General features: G+C 51.8%; 7 protein-coding genes across 7 annotated transcripts; 2 read left to right on the forward strand and 5 right to left on the reverse strand.

Annotated features, from left to right (window-relative positions):
- Positions 1 to 150: 150 nt before the first annotated feature.
- Positions 151 to 3,247, reverse strand: V8C40DRAFT_271277 (E3 ubiquitin-protein ligase; the record flags this gene model as incomplete). The annotated part of the gene is made up of 4 exons (XM_083220260.1): positions 151 to 1,910; positions 1,988 to 2,405; positions 2,469 to 2,877; positions 2,937 to 3,247. 4 exons carry the CDS (start codon positions 3,245 to 3,247, stop codon positions 151 to 153), a joined length of 2,898 nt encoding a protein of 965 aa, XP_083067352.1.
- A 1,558-nt stretch (positions 3,248 to 4,805) lies between these two features.
- Positions 4,806 to 8,324, reverse strand: V8C40DRAFT_258867 (uncharacterized protein). Its single transcript, XM_083218819.1, has 2 exons — positions 6,058 to 8,324; positions 4,806 to 6,004 (listed from the first exon to the last, which is right to left on the reverse strand). The coding sequence occupies exons 1-2, from the start codon at positions 8,283 to 8,285 to the stop codon at positions 5,308 to 5,310; spliced, it is 2,925 nt and encodes a 974-aa protein (XP_083067353.1). The 5' UTR covers positions 8,286 to 8,324; the 3' UTR covers positions 4,806 to 5,307.
- Positions 8,325 to 8,512: 188 nt separating this feature from the next.
- Positions 8,513 to 10,000, reverse strand: V8C40DRAFT_258868 (AN1-type zinc finger protein). The gene has a single exon (XM_083218820.1). It carries the CDS (start codon positions 9,636 to 9,638, stop codon positions 8,712 to 8,714), a length of 927 nt encoding a protein of 308 aa, XP_083067354.1. The 5' UTR covers positions 9,639 to 10,000; the 3' UTR covers positions 8,513 to 8,711.
- Positions 10,001 to 10,179: 179 nt separating this feature from the next.
- Positions 10,180 to 11,429, reverse strand: V8C40DRAFT_258869 (mitochondrial 18 KDa protein-domain-containing protein). The gene is made up of 2 exons (XM_083218821.1): positions 11,050 to 11,429; positions 10,180 to 10,992 (listed from the first exon to the last, which is right to left on the reverse strand). The coding sequence occupies exons 1-2, from the start codon at positions 11,235 to 11,237 to the stop codon at positions 10,326 to 10,328; spliced, it is 855 nt and encodes a 284-aa protein (XP_083067355.1). The 5' UTR covers positions 11,238 to 11,429; the 3' UTR covers positions 10,180 to 10,325.
- A 154-nt stretch (positions 11,430 to 11,583) lies between these two features.
- On the forward strand, positions 11,584 to 12,615 carry V8C40DRAFT_258872 (ATP19 family protein). The gene is made up of 3 exons (XM_083218822.1): positions 11,584 to 11,720; positions 11,802 to 11,932; positions 11,990 to 12,615. Exons 1-3 carry the CDS (start codon positions 11,667 to 11,669, stop codon positions 12,021 to 12,023), a joined length of 219 nt encoding a protein of 72 aa, XP_083067356.1. The 5' UTR covers positions 11,584 to 11,666; the 3' UTR covers positions 12,024 to 12,615.
- A 2,171-nt stretch (positions 12,616 to 14,786) lies between these two features.
- On the reverse strand, positions 14,787 to 17,310 carry V8C40DRAFT_258878 (ESCRT-II subunit protein VPS36). The gene is made up of 2 exons (XM_083218823.1): positions 16,954 to 17,310; positions 14,787 to 16,882 (listed from the first exon to the last, which is right to left on the reverse strand). Exons 1-2 carry the CDS (start codon positions 17,052 to 17,054, stop codon positions 15,043 to 15,045), a joined length of 1,941 nt encoding a protein of 646 aa, XP_083067357.1. The 5' UTR covers positions 17,055 to 17,310; the 3' UTR covers positions 14,787 to 15,042.
- Positions 17,311 to 17,518: 208 nt separating this feature from the next.
- Positions 17,519 to 20,071, forward strand: V8C40DRAFT_258879 (SAC3/GANP/Nin1/mts3/eIF-3 p25 family-domain-containing protein). The gene is made up of 3 exons (XM_083218824.1): positions 17,519 to 17,745; positions 17,809 to 19,072; positions 19,131 to 20,071. The coding sequence occupies exons 1-3, from the start codon at positions 17,664 to 17,666 to the stop codon at positions 19,342 to 19,344; spliced, it is 1,560 nt and encodes a 519-aa protein (XP_083067358.1). The 5' UTR covers positions 17,519 to 17,663; the 3' UTR covers positions 19,345 to 20,071.
- Positions 20,072 to 22,134: the final 2,063 nt, after the last annotated feature.

The raw sequence follows: 22,134 nt of genomic DNA on the forward strand, positions 1-22,134 counted from the left end.
AACCTAATGTCGTACGCGGCGTCGATCACCTCTCCCATCGCCTTGCCTAGTATTCTGCTGTCCTTGGCGTTGATCACCTCTCCCATCGCCTTGCCCAGGATTCTGCTGTCCCTGGCGTTGATCACCTCTCCCATCACCCCCTTGGAGATTCTATTGTCCGTGGTGCTGATGCTGTCCCCAATCGCCCTCCTCGGCGATGGCAGGCGGCATACCGAGTTCATACTCAGCCGGGACCTGCTGCTGTGCTTGCAAGTTTGGGAAATTCCCCTGCGCTTGATGCTGTGGGAGTGCGTGCTGCTGTGTTCCCAGTCGGTCGAGTGACTGATACTGTCCAAGTCCCAGCTGCTGTACATCCAGTTGTGAAAGCTGCCTAAGCGTTTCGTGGTGTGAAGTAAACAACGCTTGCTCCAGTGCTTCCCATGGCGAGGGTTGCTGTACCTGTCGGAGTGTTTGCCGCAGTGCTTGCATCTGTATCTCCTCCAGTGTCTGCTGCGGTGCCTGCTCTTGCGGTGTCTGCTCTTGCGGTGCCTGTTCTTGCGCTCGCCGTCGTTGCAGCCGCTGCCGTACCTCTTGTTGTGCCGTTTGTAATGCCCCTAGCTGTGCCATCAGCTGTGCACTCTCTTGTTCCCGTTGATGAAACCGAGCCTGAGCCCTAACCAGCAGTTGCAGTTGTTCCTGTCGCCGTGCTTGCATCAAGGCCTGCTGCTGTCGTTGCGCTGCTCCCGCGTGCCTCTGCTGTGCTTGCTCTTGTGCCTGCATCTGCTGGAGTTGTTGTGCCTGCATCTGTGCATGATGATGTGCGCGCATCCGCTGGAAATTTGCTTGTTCTCTCTGCTCTAGCCACTGCTGCTGCTGCATGGTCTGCTGTTGCTGCAGGGCCAGCAATTGCTGAGCAGTGGCTGGTTGTTGACTTTGTTGTTGATGACTTTGTTGTTGTTGCTGCTGTTGAATATTGGCCTGTTGAATATTGGCCTGTCGAATATTGGCCTGCTGCTGTCGAATATGCTGTTGAACTTGCTGTTGCTGCCGTTGCTGGTGTTCAACGTTGATTTGCCGTTGCTGAGCACTATCCTGCTGCTGTTGCCCCCGGAGCCACGGCGGAATTACAGTCTGATTGATTGCACTATGGGGAAAGACGAATCGGGCCTGTTGTTGTGTCAAATCGTTGGTGGGTTGAGCTGGAATCGGGTTCGGCACCGGGTTTGGGACCGGGTTCGGAACGGCGAGGTGCGGTCGAGGTGCTCGGGGTATCTCAAGGTTCCTGGCAGCCACTTCTTCATCCGGTTCTCTTTTTTGACGCTTTTTAGGGTTTTCATCCTCATCTGACGATTCATCCCCTGAATCGTCTTGCGCTGCGTCTAGTGAATCTACCTCCGATTCATCGTCGTCGCCGTCTTGAGAGGCTTCTTCTTCTTGAGAGTCGTCTTCCCAGTCGTCTTCAGAGCCATCTTGAGAACCCTCATGACCATTCTGGGCATCCTTCTGGGCATCAACTGGCGGTGCGTCCTCTTGTATGTTCTGTAGCCCGTTCGGTGGCAACTGGCGTGGTCTAACTCGCGCCAAGTTTTGTTCAAACATCCTGACTATCGGCGCACGATGCCTCTTGTTCGAAGCCGGAGGTGTAGGCGGTGCCGGTGCTCTCGGTATCTCCAGATACTGAGCGTCAATCTGTGGATGTTCGTTTACTAATCGTTCGCGCGTTTCTTTCGCGGCAGTATCAACTTCTTGAGCGTAACGATGCTCAGCATTATCATATAGGGGGCATCCCGTCGCTTCCGCTTGTGGTTTTGGTTGATTTTCCTTGAAATGGTTATAATCGCAATTTTTGGAGCATACGTCGCATTGAATATTGCCGCAGCGCGTGCAGGACACCTTGTTGCACCCCAGAGTCTTGATAAAGGGCGTGCTGCCTAAATAAACAAAAGGTTAGCTAGCTATCCAGAGCGGAAAGACCTATCCAGGGCAGAAAGACGAGCAGGTGCCTTACACTTGTTGCACTTTCGAATCAAGGCGGAAGACATGGCCTCTTCTATCTCGTGTCGTGCTGAGAAACCAGCCTTCTGGATAGCTTCCTCGCACGACAGCGGCACATGTGATTCGGCCTTGCATAATCTACAGCTCACGACCAGGCAGTCTGGATTCTGACAAGGGAACTCCCTATTCTCCTTCTCGGGGACACATATTGCAGCGAATGAGCAAAATGGACACTGCACAAGTCCTTCGATGTTTGCGGCTCGTAGCACGGCATCCTGTTCAATACGTTCGAGGGCAGTGACCAGGCCTTTGTCTAGGAATTTTGCACGCTCTGTGAGTGAAAACGGCGCCGAGCATCCTCCCCCTAAAGACAAACACGTTATCTGGTATCGAGATTGTCCAATCGTTTCCTCCGCCTGTTTGCGAGGACACTGTTTACAGAAGAGCTGAAGATGTTAGTTTATTGCGACTCGGCACTCTTTTTCGGCACTTACATGACGGGGCTCGCCACTGCAGCTAACCATTCTATTCAATGGGAAGTTTGCAAAGCAACATTCGCATTCGCGCAAAAGCCCATGCTCCTTCGCATGCTCAAAATTCTTTTTCTCAGCTTCTTTACATCTTTGGCCGTACTTCAGATATTCCTGATGGACATAATAGAGTCGAGACTCGTATAATTCTTGCCGTATCGAATCATCTGGATCGTCGGGTACGTTTTTGTATGGGACGTACGACTTTAAGTCGAATATCTCTCGCATACGCTCAAAGGACGCCTTTTCTCCAGGTGCAGCCATGCCCTGGAGGGCTAGATAGGCCAAGAACAAATTCTGTCTGTTCTGTATCATGGTCCTAGAAATGACGACAGGCGAATGCTGGGGAAATTCTTCTCGTAGCAATTGGTACCTAAGGGGCCAGTTAGAAGTTTGCTCAGCGATATTGACAGCTTGTCGAGTCTGGCTCACATTCTGCGTATCTTGTGTTCTGTTGCTGCCTCCCTCGTGTCGTCATCATATTTGCTCCTGATGTCCCTCATATCTTGCATCACGTCCCTCGGTTCGCGGCGATTCCGCTCAGCATCCTTCTTTTTCTTTCGTCTTGGGTATTTAGATCCCGAATGCTCTTGCTCAACAATGTCCCCAGCTATGTCATTAGCACAATAATACCATTTTTCTGCCACCGTTTTCAAGTACTCGGGGCAAATGTCTTGGAAAATCGTCATGAGCTTCTGCAGGCAGGCATTCTTGGCTTCCTGATCAGGGGGCTTGGAATCCATGCTGCCAAACGGAAACTGATCCATTGAACTCTGGGAAGCAGCTCGGATACTGTTGTGCTGGAAGGTAAAAGTAGCTTCGTCTATGAAGGCTGTTTGTTAGACACTTTTGCCCACTTTCACAGGCCAGTTGTTAGAGGGCAATGGCAATGTGGCCAGGGGACACGATTTGTTTACTTGATATCTCAAAGTAGGGAGAGCACCACACTGTAGTTCCCCATCAGCTATTCGCTAGAGCGTAGGGAGCTGAATGGCCGTAGATGACAGGTTTATTGATGGGTATCAATGTCATATAGCCATGTCTCAGTGGCCAAGGTGTAGTATCAAGGAAATGGCTTTGAGTTGAAAGGCCGGGCACATCTCGGAAAGATTCGGTACAGTGTACACATTTCCTCGGAAGCACCAGTCACCAGGGCGGAGAAGAAGCAGTAAATAGAATAATAAAAAGTAGGAGAATAAGAAGATGATGATAAATTCCCCCTAGGGCCAAGCAGTGAAGCACGATGAACAAAGGCAACAACTCACCAAGGATTAGAAAGATGTCATTAAAAGCACAAGGTGAAATATGCCAACCGGTAGGGAGAAGGTTTTCGACGAGGAACGATAGCCAATTGCGATGCCCAGAGGGTTTGTAGATTATAGATATTAATCAAATGTGAAAGAGCGCCGTGAGGGCACTAAGCGGGATGTATGTGCTGGATATGTTTGCACTGGGGATGATTATGTTGGCTGGCAGCGCTGGTTGAAAAAGACGTCCTTCCTCGTCAGATGTACGAGAGATGGCTGCCCAACGACAAACGCATCGCTGTACAATTTGTATCAAAGGCACCCGCGAGACCAGCGCTCAAGGAATCAAATGTGAAGATCAATGCTGGAACCGGAGCTCCCGATGATCATCCACAAAACAAGAAGCACAGCGTCGGTTGCTATTCCGACTGCTCTTATCGCACCTAGTCAAGTACAGTAGTGCCGGCAGTTGGAGTCGCTCCACTCCAGTCCTAGCTGGGGGAGTTCCACCTGTATCGTATCTTGGGCACGAACGTAAAGAACAAGATAATAAAAAATATCCAGGCCGTAACGATAGTAATGGTCGCTGCCGAGTGTCGACACCTAACGGAGAGAGGGCGAAGTGAAGCGATCCCGCAGTGACAGCCAAGGGAAAAGAGTGCTGGGGTTCAAAGGTTAAGAGTCGAGGTTGGGAGCGAGGCACCTGATTCAATTTATGTGTCGGGAGATTGTTCCCTTGATAGCCCGGCGTTAAAGTCCAAGTGTAACAAATACTCGAGACAGTGGCGTGTTGTAGCCGCGGCTGCAGTAGCGAGTACCTGGGCATGCGGCTGCTGGCTACTGCCATCCTATGTTCAGCTCAGGTTGCACCACATTGGAGAGCAATCTGGATGACGTTCCAGGGATGTACTCGCATAGGTACCGATGCTGCAGCACTCCCTGTCTTGGATCATTTTCAGCTGGCAGGCTCCCCTTGTCAGGTCAGTTCAGTTCAGTGTGTGTACAAACTCCATGTTAGCTGCTGATCGACCGGCACAAGGCAATCGGCAAAATTGCCAGAATCGGGATTTACTTCATCGCTGCCGTCAGACTCTCAATAAACCGACTCGGCTTTCTATGTACTTGGTAAGCATCAGTAACCTGCTATACTGAGTACAGGTAAGTAAACATTGGTAAGGTTAGTTGGTACCTGGCGCCATGCAGTAGCCTTGTATGGACTGATTTCATACAGCGTGGACAGCATTCGCCCTACCTGTGCCCGATGAAAAAAAGCCCCAAACTTCTCATATAACCTCAACCAGGTATCCATGTACAATAACAAGCTCCGATATGTCTTTTCCAGGCAGAAATAGCCTTCTTCCTATTCAGGTTATCTAAGTTTGTTCATTCAAGATGTGCCACGCCACCAATAAACTGTCCGATATAAGCGGAGGATTGTCTCCGGCAAGACACCGCCATGTTTCCAATTGTCCAAGTAAATAGCCAGACAAAGACTCAATCATCATTCATCTCATGCAAAATATCCATCCCATGTATCATTACACCTTCCCATCCTCCTAGTCGCCATCTTCATCTTCCTCGTCGTCCTCGCTATCAATGGCTTGCTGCCTTCGCCGTGTTGCTCGTGGCTTACGAGCTCTTGGTGCCGCAGTCTCTGATTGAGTTTCCGCGTCTAGAGCATTCGCTTCCGCCTCACTCTCATCGCGTCCATCTTCCATGATAAGGTCTCCATCACCGCCCTGGTCGTCTTCCTCGAGAGCGGGGAAAAAGCTCGATGTCTCATGCGCCCGGTGGTCTTCACCGTCTTCTTCGTAACCTTCAGGCAGAAATCCTCCAGCCATTTCTTCGTCATGAACCTTGGGCGCCTCGCTGGCCTGGACCCCCCCACGGGAGTGACTAAAGACTGAAACACTCTCGTCGATCTCGCCATATTCTTGCCGAATCCTCTCCACGATCCGCATGCCCATAAGAAACTTGCGCCACTTACCCAGTGCTGCCTTGCGCCGCTTCTCATCTTCTTTTCTCACACGCTCCGCTTCGTCTTTCTCTAGCTCTACCATCACTCTATCGTGATGCTCTTTCGCGATAACGACTCCCTGGATGACGGGGACAGCCATCCGGTGGCCAAACTCAAAGTCCACCACGGCCTCTGCGTAGTCGATTCCGAGTCTCTTGCAGACCTTGACTACACCTCTAAAGGGTACGTGTACTGCGCCTTTTGGGCACATGTGTTCCGCAAATAGATCGATATTCCTATACCAATGTGTTAGTCCTCAATATGTGATTCTACATATGACATGACCTACCCGTATTCGTTTTTGGGAATGATGCCGTCCTTGATGGGCGGCGGTATAATCCAATCAGTCTGGTCAAAGCTGTATAATCCTTGGAGTACCTTTTGCCCGGTCATGGCCTCTGTTTCCAAAATCTCCCTCTTCCGATTGAGAGTGGCAGCCCGGTACGGAACTCTCTTCAGGGGCTCTTCGCCAGCAATTGGAGCTCGGCCTTGCTTGTGCCAAGTTTCCGCGCTTTTGACAAGGACGACATCGGATCGGAGGTATACGTCCTCTTCGTCCACTTTGCCACCCTTTCCTTTGTTCTTGAAAACCTTGACTGGTTCGGCGTCAGGTTTCAGCGCTTCCTCGCGTTTTAGGTGCCTCTCCAAGGCAAATTCCTTGGATTGCTTGTAGTACTGTAGCGTCTCTTCGCCTTCCTTGACTTCTTTCTTCTCAGCCTTTGCTGGCTTGAGGTCCGTGATGTCTTCTTGTTGGTCAACTTCTGTCAAAGGATGGTTCTTGCCTCCTCGCCTGTACCCAGACATGGCGGACTTGAACCAATCAAGCATTTCGTAGCGCTTCACCTTGCCATGGCGGTCATAGATCGGAATCTTCACAAGCGGCATTCTCGAGCCCTTGGTTCGCCCTGGGAGGACTTGTCGCTTCAGGTATCTTACCGTGACATCTTTGGCGGTTCCGTCTCTAGAATAGCCCACGACATAGGCTATGACTTGTCTAGCTCTGTCAGCTTTGGCACCGCGAGGCTCAAATGTTTCGACGAGATCCCGATTGACAGCGATTGTCCCCTTCACAATGGGGTCGACTGAAAGATACTTTTTGGTGGCTGGTGATAGAATCTCGGTCCAATAATGTGGGAACTCCAGGTCCTTGTCAAATTTTTTATCCAATGGCTTAACTGCGGTGGCAAGATTCATGTCGATGGATTCGTCATCCGTATCCTTAAATTCGAGTTCCAAATCGTCTTCAGAATCTTCAGTGGTGGGAGCGGCCGATTGTGTAGTAGAACGAGCAGAGCGTGACCGAGCAGGAGTCTCGTTGACTCTTGCCTTCTCCTTCCCTTTCTTTTTAGCGGTGTCTTTCTCTGCCTTCTTTCCAGCAGTTCTCTTCTTATTATTAGCCTTCATTGGAGTGCCTTGTTCGTTTTCTTCATCCTCGGCATCTGCGTCCTCCAGTTTGTTCCATCCAAATCCTAGTGGTTGCAAGCTGGCAACCATCCGAGCATCGATACCCAGGCCTCGAAGCAGCGCAGTGAACAGCTGAGCTCCAACATCTCTACTCCCTCTGCAGTCGGTGGCGCACCGCCGGAAATCCTCTATGCCCTCTAACCGCTCGCCAAATGCTTCGTAATCTGATTCGTTGCCCTTGTATGCTTTTGTGAGTCTATCGAGTCGCTCCAACGACATGTAGCCCCATTTCCGGAGACCAGGAGCCGAGACCCGAAACCGTTGTTTCCACCAGGCGACTAGTGATTTCATAAATCGAAACAGAGGATCGCCATGGCTCATATCAATGGCTCCCTCTTCTAGCCGCTTGGCCGATCCACCCCAATCCCGAGACTCTTGCTTCGCGCCTCTCTTCTTTGTTGCAGTCGTCTTCTTGGGCGGCGGCTGAGGGTCTAGGCCACTGTTTCGTCTCCAGCGATCTACCTCATCCCAGAGCCTGGGAGGGATGTGAGAAACCATGATTGCCTGAACTTCAGCATCACATATCCAGGAATTCCGAACGGCATTGTGCCACAGAAGACACATGATGTGAACGCAGTGCGTCGCATTCCGGACTATCCGCTCTCGCTTTGAGGGACCCTTTTTGTCGCCAAACTGATTCGTCAGAGATATTCGAGTGTCCCGATTCAGCGTCAGCTCAAGATCGCCGGACGGTACTGGAGCATCTGGCTCAAACGTGAACTGGGGAGGGGCTTCCACATCCTCAAACTCAATGTCGTCATCGTCTTCGTCATCCTCACCGACATCCTCTGTTTTCTGCCGCTTGGCAAGAGGAACATCTTCAAAATCGCTGTCGGACAACGAAGAGAGCGGGCTGTCGCTATCACTGGCTCCGTCGAGTCCTTGCAGGAGTGAATCTGAGCCTCCAGGCGTGTGTGAAGAGTCGAGATCGTCGTACAGCGTCCTCTTTCGCGCACCGGCTCTGGGACTTGCCTCACTGGAGCCTTTATCAGCTGTGACCGTATCTTCAGGCCCAGAGGCTCTCAATCTTTTGCGTGGCACATATGGAGGCATGTCTTCCCATACGCGAATCGGTGGTGTGAAGTCGAGTTTAGTGAGAAGTGACATGTCGTCATTGACGCGAAAGTGTACGCGGGATCACGTGCACTGTTTAAGCTATTACCATGAGCGTTTGCTGCCACCCTAGAGCTTAATATTGATTTGTAACGGCAACTATTCTTCAAATAAACAGGTGCCTCTGATAGTAATTCACTATGAGATGACGCATTCAAAGAATTGACCTTGAAGAAGAAACTGTCTTGAGTAAATACTGTATTTGCTCAGAAATGATATTAATTTACAATGTAATATAATGCCAAAGTCAACAATGCAAATACTCTATGATATGCCGCTAAGCTCGCCGACTTCTTATGTCCCCAATGCCTATTCAAAACGCCCATATTACCTCTGATGTATATCTTCTCAACCCAATGTCTTTCGTTAAACCTCAATCAAATCCGCAGGCGCACCAACACCCCTCAGCAACACCAAAGTATTCCCGCTCTGTATCGACGCCCCAACCTTCTCGCTGTAATCCAGAACCCTGCCTCCTTCGACATGAAACACCCGTAGCTTGTCTCTCTCATCTGAGCTCTGGTTGTTGACGTTTTGTACCTGTAGGCTCTTCGCCGCCGCGTCCAGTACACGGCCGACTACCCAATCCTTGGAATAATAAAACTCTCCCTTGGGGAACTTGGCCTTTGCCGTCTCAGCCTCAGCCTCAACGTACACGTAGATGCGCTTCTCCGGAGCCAACTTGTCGTCGCCCTTTGCAGTTTTCTTCAGGCTGTTGACGGCAACCATTCGCGCTGCAGCCGAGCTGGGTTTGGGCTTTGGCAGCGCCCTGCCGGCCTGCTCCTTCTTGGCCGTTCCCCATGCTCGAAGCCGGTCCAGCGCGGATTTCGTCCTTTGGGCAACGTCGATCTGAATCGGCCGCGCCCCGATTGGCGTCAAGTTCTTGCAGTTGTGGTCATCCTTGAAGCGGTGCTTTAGACAGTAATCCCGATTACATGTTTCGCAGTGAACGCCTGGCACTAGCGAAGTGCCGATGGTTGTCTCGCAAGATGGCGACGCGCAAGGCTTCTCTGAGATCTTATCCCGCAATGTCCTCCCTTGGCCGATGGAGGGCTTTGCCAGCTGTGCCTGTCGTTTACGTTCCGCCCAGGCTCCCGGGTTTGTGCACTTGTGAGCGGACTCTGAGCGGTGATCCAGGCAGAAAGTCTTGGTGCAGGACTGGCAGAAAAAAGGGAGGAAATCAAGCTGATTGCAGTATTCGTACTGGCAGTGTTTGCCGACCAGGCTGGCGTCTTCCTTGTCCTTCATGATGTAGCTCGTTTCTGGAGCGTCGGAATCCGATCCTGACGCCATCTTGGAAGACGTGAATGATATAAACAAAATAAATATGTCGCCGCAGTCTTGCTAATCCAACTCATGTGCTGTTCAGGCAGAGCAAATGTCGTCACCTTGCGAACAAAGGCAAGCAATCCGGCGCGGCTGACGGCGTCTCCAGTCGGCTGACCAAACGTGGCAAGGAAGCGTCTGGAAACCCCTATAACCGTCTGCTAAATTAGCGACCGGCGCGCTGAAGCCCGTGCGCTGTGCTCCGGGACACTAGCGAACGACGCTGTTTGTAAGTGTGATGATGAGCCCGGATATGCAATACGCAAGGGAATTTGACAAATGATTCGCCAAGCGACAGGGGACAAGAGGAGCACGAGATGAGATGAGATGAGGCGTAAATAAGGCTGCTGCAGGGTCGAGTTCGCATCGCGGGGTCATATCCGAGGCCCCACCAATTTGTGCCATGACTTGAGCTTACATGTGTAAGATGGTCAATGAGTAAAGTCAACATGAAGCTGGACCATTGTACCAAGTGGAAACTAATCAGTAAATACATGACAGAGAGGAAGAAAAAGTAATGGTGTATTTAATGTAATGTACTGTATTGTGTTTTACAAGAAATCATCTCATGTGCTCCAAAATCCAAGAGTGGAGAGCACCTTGATACGCCGCAAACGCCTTATCCCATCCATATTCACAGCCAGCACATCCCAGCTATTCCTCCTTAATCTTGGGGTCCTTGTTGATAAGCTTCTCTCGGCCGGTAGCCGGTAAATCCCCAACATACGCCTTGCCTCCAAACTGCTCAAAGCCCTTGTGGAATGCCCACTCCACGGCGTCCTCGACCGGCTTGTCAAAGAGGCTGGGCAGGAATGGAACCACAGATAGGCCCAGTCCAATGGGGCCCCATGTTCTGAGGGTGGCGTTTTTGACATTCTTCATTGCCTTTCCAGAGTACTTGACCATGCTGTGGATGGTAAATGCCGGCAATCCCATACTGGCGACACTCTGGAAGATGGCTCTCTGCACCATGACGGTTCGCCAGTCCTCCAATGGAGGGACCACACCTGGGGCAATGTTGCGCGTCTCCTTCTCAGGGAGGCCGGAGAGTCTTTGCTGGTGAGAGTTGAGTAGGACCTGGGGGTTGAGGATCCGCTGGTTCTGCCAGTAGGCGCGGTATCCCTCATGCGAGACATCGCCGAGAATGTAGAGCCACGAGATTCCGTAGGCAGTGCGGACAAGGTTTGGGTGCGCAACGGGCCGGAATGATTCGCCAATGTCTGAAGTATAGGCGACGTATCGATGGGCGGATAAGAGAATGGTTCGCAGTCGGGTCGCATACGCGGCATATCGCAAGTTGCTCTCCGTAGTGTCGGGAGCCCTGCGATGATTGATCTTAGCCTCTTCTTGCTTGTAAACGGGCACAGGTTGCAATTACCGTCCCTCCTTTATACTATCAAAAAAACTCTCATCCTTGTCGGCCTTGTCTATAATCTTCTGCAGCCCTCTGGGCAACTTTTCAGCCTTGGGAAGCTGGGGATCGAAGACATGCTCCTTTGGCACCTGTTGCTGCTGCTGCTTCTGCTCTTCAGGCTTTGAATCAGATGATTTCCCCCACCAACCCATGATGGCGCTCTAGTGAGTGAAGAGATACAAGAATGAGAAAGGCGAAAGAATGTCTAGGGAAACCAAATGCCCGCGTTGGTTGATTGATACCTTATGAATTGAATGAAGGATGGAGAATGCCAACGTCAGTACCAATTCTAGCAGCAGTAAGATCCGTAGCTCACGGCTACCAGCAACTCCCGCAAAGCTAACATGGCTAAGCCGGTACAGTGACGTCGACTAGCGAAGCGGTACCTCTGGGTTGGGCATCCACTGCGCAACAAGCTCGGCCGGGGAATAGCCGGATTGCCGGGGCCTGCAATTCCAGGCACAATTGCAAGTCTCCGTTTTTGCGGCAAAGTCGTTTCAACGATCCTCAACTCTCCAGCAATCCATTGATTCCCGCCCGTTCCTCCCGTCCACCCCTTCGACGCATATTCCGAGGTCAAAATGGCTGGTGTCGCTACCTACACTATTGCTGGTCGACAGATCGGCGGCCACTACGTATGTCTTGCCGGCGAAGAAAAAAGTCGCACTCTCTAGCTCTCTGGTTCCAGCTCTCTGACCTGAAAATCAACTTCACAGCTTGCCATGGGCTGGTTGGCCACCCTCTTCGGCGGTGCCTACTATGCTGCTTCCGGCCCCAAGAAGCCTGCGAATGCTGTTGCCACTCCCCCGATCAACGCTTCCAGCTCTGACGAGGCCGACTTCATCAAGTGCGTTATATACTATCAGCTGCGACTTGGAGGCGCAATCGGCTAACGGAATAACAGGAAATTCCTTGAGGAGCAGGACAAGAAGCATTAAATGGCGAAACTCGAAAACGACCAGCATGGAGGGGGATAGTGTATTGTTGTCTTGTACATAATAGATGCCCAGAGAGCGAATGTGTCTCGAGATAGAAAAAACGATGCGATTTACTCTCCCCGACACGGCCAGTGCACTTATTTGATCGCGCCTACGTTTGATGGCTTGAATATGTGTCCTTTGCATAGTCTGTATTGAGCTTCAGTGTATCATGTTAATGGGCAAGGCGGTGCTACGACTGTTGGTCCAGTGGAGTCCGGTGACGCCTCCGCCATATCCATTATCTTGACCTTTGATGTCTTTGAGGGTGAACTTTGCGTATATGATTTTCTGAAATTGAGCAAATTGATTGCTTGCGGCAAATGTATATGGATGGACCGGATATGCTATTAGGGAAATACCGTTTGTAGTTCGGCGCTCTGGCTCTCTATGGCGCGATTGAGAGTGAAGATAATGCAGCCATGGTATGCAACTTGCGAGATGATTATTACGAATTGGCAACATTTCAAAAATCTGGTGTAGTTCCTCTTTAATGTATAACATTAACAACACAATAAACTTGGTCATGCGTGGCACTTTCACTAAGCTGTACATGCGAGAGCAATTACATCAATCAGGCTGCGCATGCAGAAGCAGCAAATACAGTGCACTACCAAGATGAAGCAGTGGTGAATATGGTAGCCCAGTGAAAAGGTGTAATTCTCTGTACCACGTACGGGCCATTTAAACATGAAATATACTTCATGTTAAAAGACTGATATGAAGTAAATACGATGGGCCAATTGTCAACATGCAAATAGACAGACACTCGAGGTTGATTGCATCAAAGCTTCGTTAGATGCGTCACAGCAATAAGCTCGAAATGTCTTGATGCAACCTATCCATCATAAGATGATAAAGAGAAATTCAATAATCGAACTCCAGGAACGGGCCCTTTTAATTTATATCCTAGCGTCCGGCCGGCCTCATGCTAGGAGCCTTGTTTGATCGACGGGCAGCCGGATATAAGCATACCAGCGCCTCTACTCGTATACAAAGCGTCCAAGCACCGTTACTGCAATGGAAGACGCGCAAATCGCATAACCCGTGAATTGGCCATGCAGCCACTCGCCATGATGAGATGCAGGGCGACAGCAAGGCCAGCCTATCACGCATTTCGCATTCCAGCCGTCCTGCAGGCATCGTGTAGCCAATGTGCAATGTTAGGAGTCCTACACGGGCGGCAGGCGGTCACGTGAGCGGCATCTGGGCGCCAGAAAAGCCCTGAAGCTCTGAGCAGCGCCCCGCCCTGCTTTTATGGCGCATGCACCATCTCCTAAACCGAAAGAATCCTGCATCCATCGGATACAACGATTGCAATTTGGACGAACATGGCCGCGACAGACTCGCTGGTGGACGGCAGCGACATCTCGCCGTCCGTGTCGGCGCCCAAGGAGCGGCACTCGCTGACGCTGGACCAGCGCCGCGCCCTCCGCCGCTGGGCCAATACGCAGACGATCCGGCCCTCGCACAAGGCCTGCATCGAGTGGTTCTTCAGCCAGTACGGCCAGCAAATCAGCCAGTCCACCGTCTCGCACTCGCTGTCGCCCAAGTACTCGCGCCTCGACGGCGACAACCCGCAGCTGTCGGGCTCGCGCCTGCGCTTTGGCAACTGGCCCGACGTCGAGAAGCTGGTGCTGCTGTGGTACCAGCAGGTCCAGGCCGCGGGCCGCCAGCCCACCAACGAGGAGCTGGGCGAGAAGGCGAAGAGCATCTTCAGCCAGCTGCCGCGCTACAAGGAGGAGAGCCCGCCCGAGTTCTCGCCGGGATGGATTCACCGCTTCAAGAAGCGCTATGGGCTGCTGATCCGTCGCCAGCGGCGGCATGGTGATGGCGGCATCAACCCGGCCGACGACATTGACTACTTGGCCGACTGCGTGCCGCGCTTCATGGCCATTGCCAGCGACACGAGCCCTGCCGCCATCCGCGAGCAGGTCCTGCGCGTCGTGGGCGTCGAGTCCAGCCTCAACACCTGCGCCCTGGTCCGTGACGAGATCATCCGCCGCCTGGCCAATGCGCATGCCGCTCCGCTCCCGTCTCTGACCCCCGTCGAGCCCACTCTTGCCCAGCCTCAGCCCGACCAGCAGCCGCTCTATGCCGAGGACGACCCCGAAGTGGTGCTTCAGAACGCCCTTCGACAGCTCCAGCAGGAAGAGCAGGCTGCCGAGGAGCAGGCCGCTGCTGTGCGGGAAGAGCGCGAGCGTGCTGAGAGAGCCGCTGGGCTTCAGCAGCAGCAGGCCATGGTCTCTACGCCGAGTGCTCGCGCTCCGTCAGATACTCGCTACACCACGCCGGGGCAAGACATGGCTCCTGATCTAACTCTCACGCCGATTCACTCTGAAGTCCCCATTGCTACCCACGACAGGCCGCTGCGGTGTCCATTTTGCGTCAATCAGCGAATGCTCCGCTCGATAAAGGAGGCGGTGGAACACATGTCGACGCACGTGGTGGTATAAAGTTCCATCATCTTCACCAAAAATTATCTCTCTTTCCTTTTTCTTCTCATCCTTCATCAATCGGCGTTGTATCTTATCAGCCATCAAAAACTTTGCTTCGCCACATCTTTTATGCGCTTTGTTCTTTTAAAGTCTGGGAGTACGAGGACGACGGGGGAATTTCACGTCGCTTTTTTGGGATGAGGGGGTCCCCTTTACACGCTCACGGAGTTTGATAAAAAAGACAAGGGGCCTTTTGGGGAGTTTCGGTGTCTCTTTTTACTATCATCTCTATTTTTCTTTGATATCCATATGGCATGAGGCGGTAAAATGCCGTCGCTAGGCTGCTGATGTACACTATCTTTGTTTGAGAATCAAGACGCTTAGGTCTCTATGCCGCGTGTGCATGATTCACAAACAATCCCAACTCTGAGAATGTAAAAGAAAAAAAAGGTGTATCCATGTAAACTAATATTCTCAAATCGTAGACCTCATGTAACTCGTTTTCTCTAGCAACCAATCCAAGCCGCCCAGCTATGTCTATATCAACCAATCAACCCGGTCTCCTTCAAACGCTGTATCAGTGCATCGGCCTGTTCCTGTGCCTCCTTCTTCTGCAACAATGCCGGATCCGTATTGCCAATGTAATTCTTCCAAAACTTGAGTCCCTCAAGCCCCTCCTCGCGACACAGGGCCCCGTGCTCCTCGGCCATCAGCAGCTCCTCCTCCGCCACGCCGAGACTCCATCCAAACCTCTCCGCGGCCTCCTGCGCCGTGACACCGCGCCCAAACTCTCGCCAATCCCATGCAACGTCCCGGTCGGGCGGGAACTCGTGCAAGTCCTGCAGCCAAGCCAGGATCGACTTGATGGTGGCGTCGTCGGTGCGGTCCCGGGCCTGCACCACCATGACGCCGCTCCGGAACTTGCGCAGCCGCACGGGCAGCTTGAGGCCTTCCCACATCTGTGCCGCCTTCTCAAAGTCCATCGGGCTCACGAGCTCCACGCCGCCGCGCGCTCGGTTGAACATTGCCCATAGCTCGACTAGCGTGAGGATGCCGCCCGCCCGCTTCAGAACGCCCCTTGAGTCGTCCGTGAGGAACTCTGCCAAGTTGCGGGCCAGTTCGGAGAAGTAGAGGGACTCGGAGCTTCCACCGCCGACAATGTCCTTGGTCGTGATTAATCCTAGCTGATGGGCGGATTCGGCCAGTATGCTATTGTCCTTGGATGTGACATCGCCACTAGCCCCGTTGACCTGCTGTGCAAATCTCTCCGCCAAGGCCACTACCTCCTTTGCGGAGGCCATCAGTGCCTCGAGGTCTTCGAACGCGCTGCCAATCAGAATTTCGTTATTCTTGCGCATATTCAAGCCCAGTTGCTCGAGCCCAGCAATGCCCGCAGTCTTCGTCTTCTGTATGGGGGTGCTTGGTGAACCGCTGGCGGAGCTGTCATCCATCCCGCGGTTACTCTTTGGAGCAGGAGGTGCATCTTGCAGCAGCCATTTCCGCTGCGTCATGGCACTCTTTAGTCGTTCGTAAAAGATCTTCTCCCCGCCACCTCGGAATGATATCTTTACACTCTCCGCAAAGTCTGTGCCACCCTGACTTGTTTTGCTGTTGCTATCCTTGACTGGACCCGGGGACTGTGTTCTAATATATTCGGAGCTAGAGATGGAAGAAGGTATGTTTTGCGATAGCAAAGGAGCTCCGCACATCTCGCAAGATAGAAGTGAAGGATGATTTGAGAAAGTGCATCGCGGGCAATGGAATGACACACTAGCGTCAGGTTTTCCTTGTCCACTGCCAACACGAGTATCAAAAGTCAAAAGATCGCTTGATTGTGGAGTGATTGATGATGAAATCTCCTGGCTCGAAAGTCCGCTCTGACTGGTGTTTGTAGTGGCTGCTGGACGGCTGCTTGCGGTGCTGATGGCCGCCTTCAGCACCTGCGATAGCGTTGGTTTGATCCCGCATGCCAAGCATGGAGGAAGAGGAGTGTGAGCATTTGCTGTAGTCGGATCAAAGTTGGAAGGGACGGGGTTTGAGAAGCTGCAAATGGTGCAAACCCAAGTTGCGGCCGTCATTGACGGAGGTCCAGACGGGGGAGTGTAGGCATTGTCCGACGGTGCAGGAGATGGCGTGCTCCCTCTTGAGTTGACTCCAGTGTTGGACACAACACGGTTATGGAGCGTTGATCGCTTTAAGGGCTTGGGAACAATGGTGATCTTGGCCGATGACTTCAGGAACCCGGCATAGAACTCATACCGATCCACCTCCTTCAGGTTCAACGCAGCTGAGTACTTCCTTGGTTCATCCTTGTCAACGTAGCAGATGCGATGAGATGTCAGATACACCTGGCCATTCTGCTGATTCGGGAGCTTAAACTTCCTATGCCGCCTCATCAACATCTAGCACTCAAACAGCCCCGCTTCCAGACGCTCCAGACACAAGAGACTCACCCTTCGTACAAGCCGACATTGTCCTGGACAAAGAGCAGTACTTCATCCGGAAGATACGAAGGCCGCAGTGCAGTAGTCAGATCAATGTGCTTCAGGAACATTCGTCATACGGCAGTGGCAAAGAGCCAGCCTTCGATAAATTGAATCGGCCTGGGATGGATGCGTTGAATAGCACGTGCCGAAGGAAGCGCAATGAATGAAGCCTGGATGACGGAATAAAATGTGTTGTTGCTGGAGATTTAGATGATCGATAACAAACAGTCTGAATCTGGACGTCTACAGAATCCCGATAGAGGACGAGTTTTGGTTATTGGTGAGTCTATAGCGAGGATAACGATGAAGCAAGGTTGCGCTACCATTGATAGAGGATAGAAGATGAGGCATGCGACTTGGTCGAGGTACGTACCTGCTGTGCAGCTCCAGGCAGCCCCACTATTGGCCGGAAGCATCCTCCGCCTCTTTCCAGCCCATATCCTCTTCAAAATAGCCGGAACTTAACCGTGATTGCCTGATCACGGGACTTTCTCTGACGCACATTTTCCCTTGTTACAGCCCAACCTCGCCCGTTGCCCTCCTGATCTCGCCCAAGCATCGCGATCAAGATCTTATCAACCCGCCGTCCAAACTATTGCCGGGCTCTCCATCTGCTCTTGATCTGTCGACCCATATCGTAAAACTAACTCCAGTTCACATCTTCAGCCGCCTTCACCATGTCAGGCTGGCCGACCACCCAGCATCCGCCAGGCGTTGTTTCTCAACACGCTCCGCCACCTGCATATGGCTATCCACCCAGTAAGTCTTTCTTTCGTCTCGCAGCGGCTTCTAGAATCTCTAAGTGTCTAACATATTGTGCAGACCCTGCCTTCATTCCAGTCCAGGTGCGACAGGGCTTCAGTCCGTATGGTGCACCTCCACCACCGCCATACAACCCGTACGCATCAAGTCCAGCTCAGAGCCAGGCCTCTACTCCCGGAACCACGACAAATGCATCTCCATCAGCACCTGTAGAACAGCCCAAGGGAGCCAAGACCGAGTGGCCGGAATCAGTCCGACGTTATGTCCAGCGGTCTTTTCATCCCGAAAACGACGACGCCTCTGTCTCTCGCGCGGAGCTTGAGGCTAAGCTGAAAGACACAATCGGCAGTGCTAAAGAGAACAACTCACTCTACACTATTGATTGGGATAACATACCTTTGCCCCAAGCCTTGGTGAGAGCTGACCGTGAGGCACTGCTTAAGCTCCGCCATACCTCGTTGACTACGCCGATATATGCCGACGACTCTTTTAATCCCAGAAAGCGCAAGTCGAATGATTTTCCAAACAATGATTCATCGGTGCCACCTTGGCACTCTACTAACTCAGGCCGATCCCTCGAGGATCGCATTTCGTATTCCCCCGACAAGCGGGTAGCCCTCGATGACAGTAAGTTCCAGAAAGAAGCCAACAAGCGAAAACGCCGTTTCGAAAACGAATACAAGGCGGCCAACGTAGCGTCGCTCAGCCCAACTCCGCCATCATCCGGCCCCATCGTCGGCACCTCTGAAACCCTTGAAAAGAAGTATCTCCGCCTCACTGCCCCCCCTATTCCGTCCAATGTGCGACCTGAGAGAGTTCTCCGTCAAACGTTAGATTTGTTGAAGAAGAAGTGGCGAAAGGAGAGCAACTATTCGTACATATGCGACCAGTTTAAATCTATGCGTCAAGATCTTACCGTGCAACGCATCAAGAACGAGTTTACTGTTTCCGTCTATGAAATTCATGCCCGGATTGCCTTGGAGAAGGGGGACATCGGTGAGTATAATCAGTGCCAGACCCAGTTGCGATCGTTGTATGCAATGGGCCTGAAGGGAAACCCCATTGAGTTCAAGGCGTATCGTATTCTTTATTTCATTCATACGGCCAACCGCACCGGCCTGAACGACACCCTGGCAGATCTAACAGCAGCGGAGAAGGAAGAGAAGCCCATCAAGCACGCGCTCGACGTGCGGTCGGCGCTGGCACTGGGCAACTACCACAAGTTTTTCCAGCTATACCTTGACACACCCAACATGGGTGCATATCTCATGGATATGTTTGTCGCCAGGGAGCGCCTTGCAGCTCTGTGCAATATTTGTAAAGGGTGAGTCCCGATCAACATCCCCTTTTCGTCCGGTTTCACCGCTAACTTTTGCCACCAGATACAAACCTGACGTCAAGCTGCGCTTCATCACTGAGGAACTCGGGTTCGAATCAGATGCTGATGCTGCTCAGTTCATTATTGATTACCAGGGGCAACATCTTCTTGAAGACCGCACAGAGTACATTGCGTTCCTGACCGGTAAAGCCAATAACCTCTTTGAGAACTCTAGAGCGTCGGCTTTCCGGAAAGTGGACATTAAAGGACAGATTTAACTTGGTTGTTGCTCCTTGTCACGTTGCTCCTGCGCCTCTTCCTCTCCGCGCCTGTTTTTTCTGCATGTGGCTCGCATTCGCCAGCTTTTTTCTGTTGCATTTCCTCTTCTCTATCTCTTTAAAGATTGCAACCTACCCCTGATACCTAACGATAGCATCTCGCCGATTGCGGCGAGGATTCAAAAAGTTTCTTTTTTCTTTGGACCTGTTTCGTTGGACCGCATCTGTTGAGAACCCGATATCGCACGACGAGTCGTTCTATTCTCCTATGCACGGTTCAGTACTGAGCAACCAATACTCTGTTCCCGCTCGGGGAATGGGGCAGGCTTTTGCCAGTCACCTTGATTACGGCGATGCCCTCTTCAAACGATTTTATCTTCTAACTTGACACGCCAGATCTCTGCTTCTGTTATAAGCAGAATATCACTCGATCCATAGTAGCAACTCCAACCAGTTGGATGTTGAAAGGAATTTGGACGATATGTGAAAAAAATGTTTGCGCCAAACTGCTCCCTTGGCGAGGGCGGATATGGCGTTTTGGCTTCATCATCATCACGGTCGGACTACAGCTTGGGAAGTTTAAGATGGTGTTTGGCGTTGGTAGTAGTTTTTATTCTTGCCAAGCCGGTTGGGCTAGGACATTTACACAGGCGTTGCTGGCCTTGCTTGTTACATAATTACATAGTCGGAGCAGCCATCAATTGATCAAGCTTGAATTTTCTCATGACTGACTTCCAGTGTTTCAGCAGTTGTCACTCTGTGAAGCGAGAGTATTGTCCATCTGAGAAGAGAAATGGGAATTATATGAGAAGCAACGCCAACTTGCCGTACTCCGTATTGTCCTGCGATTCAAAGGGAGAAGCGAATAGAGTTGAAACAAGAAATCCTCTGGCGCAATCGATAAGTTGCCGGTAGCGCAACTCCTTGTTCAATGGCCTGGAAGACTCTTGCGTTTCACCATCGGGAGGCCTGTGATGGGTGGCGCTAAATAGAAGCATGCAGACAGGGGTGGGGGAGTAGCTGATGGCCGCTAGGGATTTTGTTAACGGATGAGAGTAGCTGAGTTTATGTTGAGAACAGCACTGATCGGGAGGTTCATGCTGAATCGTGCCTTTGATAACAAGTGGTACAAAGAAGCATTCTGTCTTTACAAAATTCTAATTCAACGTCGCTGTCCAAGGGTAGGCAGTTATAACATCAAGTGCGGATGTGTACATCAGGCTATGGGGTCTGTCTGTCTGTCTGTCTGTCTATGGTGGCATTGAGATGTGCACTAACACAAGAACTCGAGTCAATATCTACTAAAACGGGACCATCTAGTCATGTCAAAAGTAAAGGGGGGAGCCAGTTTTCTCTCTCTCTTCTATTGCATGCACGGTATGTAAAATTGTAGTAGGAAATAAACAGAATGGTGTGAAGCAAGGGAAATGAAGTGATGTGAAATAAGAGGTAACACTGGTGCCGTGATTTCAGCCTCGCCGGCGCAGGCTGGCGCTGAGCACACCTAGGCCCGCCAGGCACAACACAAGGATTTGATAATTGATTTGGTGATATGACGATCATATGTACCGCCTACTCGTATCGTACATGAACTGTGTGCTTCTATAAATACAAGGTCCCAGTATTAAATGTCATTGAAGATTGCCTCATTCTGCCTGATACATGTAGATACCAATCCTTGGTATCGGTACATGCGAGTTCTGTGGGTACAGGCGCTTGTCATATGCATGTACCTTATTCTACTGTTACCAGCTGGTCGGGAACATGGCCGTGAAGATTGTAACTCAGCCAGACGTCATGCTGATGAGTGAATACGCAGCCGAGAAAAAGCAAGATGCAACACAGTTGTTGGATCCAATTCTCGTCAATGGAAAGGCAGCATGGAACCCTTGCTGCCATGCCCCTCCCTTGGCCGTTGCGCAGCGCCCCATTGGCACCTCTGGGCGCTCTGCTCCAGGGCTCGCGGGCCTATGGATAGCGCTTGGGCGCTGGCCGCCCCCACTGTAGCCCACCAGTGCCCCCTCTGCGGCCCCCTGTAGCCCACCTGGAGCCCCGGCTGCTCAGGCTCTCTCAAGTTGCAACAGGCCACAGGTTTGCTCCCAGGCCAGGCTTACTGCAGAAGACGACAAAGTACCTGTACGAGGCCCTCGATTGCTCGTAATGGCCGTGGCGGCGGCTCCCTGTTTCTGTCCACATTTTTCTTCTTTTTGCCCGGGCTGTCTCACCAGGCGCTGTTGGGTACCTGCTTGGGGGTTGCACAAGGCACCTGGGAGTGAAGCGAGGGTCTCCCATTGGTACTGTCGGGTGGTACATGGGCGTGCGTGTACCTGCGTGTACCTTGCTCGTGCAACCTGACGTCCACGAGTGTACAGTACATACATGCATGGGATTGGTCCCTTCTCTTTTTCTCTCCCTCCCATCCACAACTTGGTAAAAGGCGTACTGTCCAGTAAAGGAATTCTTTTCCCCCATCCAGTCCGCATCTGCTCCAGCCGCTTCAGCCGGCGCCATCCAACCATTTTTGTCTGTCCCCTTGATATCATTGAAATCTTTTTTTGCTTTGAGCGCCTGTAGATTCCAATCCATTGATTGATTCATCCCGCGATTGCGCCACCGTTCTGTCTACCATAGGATAGCTAAGTGACTGACTGGACTCTCGCCATCTCATCGCATTTGCATCGCATTGCACTGGTTTCGACTAGATTGCGACTTGGACAAGCAACACGAGCCGCGGCTGCACGTTTCCTCGACGGCTGCCTGCATCGCCGAAATCTCAGGCCGAGCGACGAG

This window comes from Trichoderma camerunense (genome assembly GCF_050948025.1).
Source record: "Trichoderma camerunense strain CBS 138272 chromosome Unknown V8C40scaffold_30, whole genome shotgun sequence".
Lineage (NCBI taxonomy): Eukaryota > Fungi > Ascomycota > Sordariomycetes > Hypocreales > Hypocreaceae > Trichoderma > Trichoderma camerunense.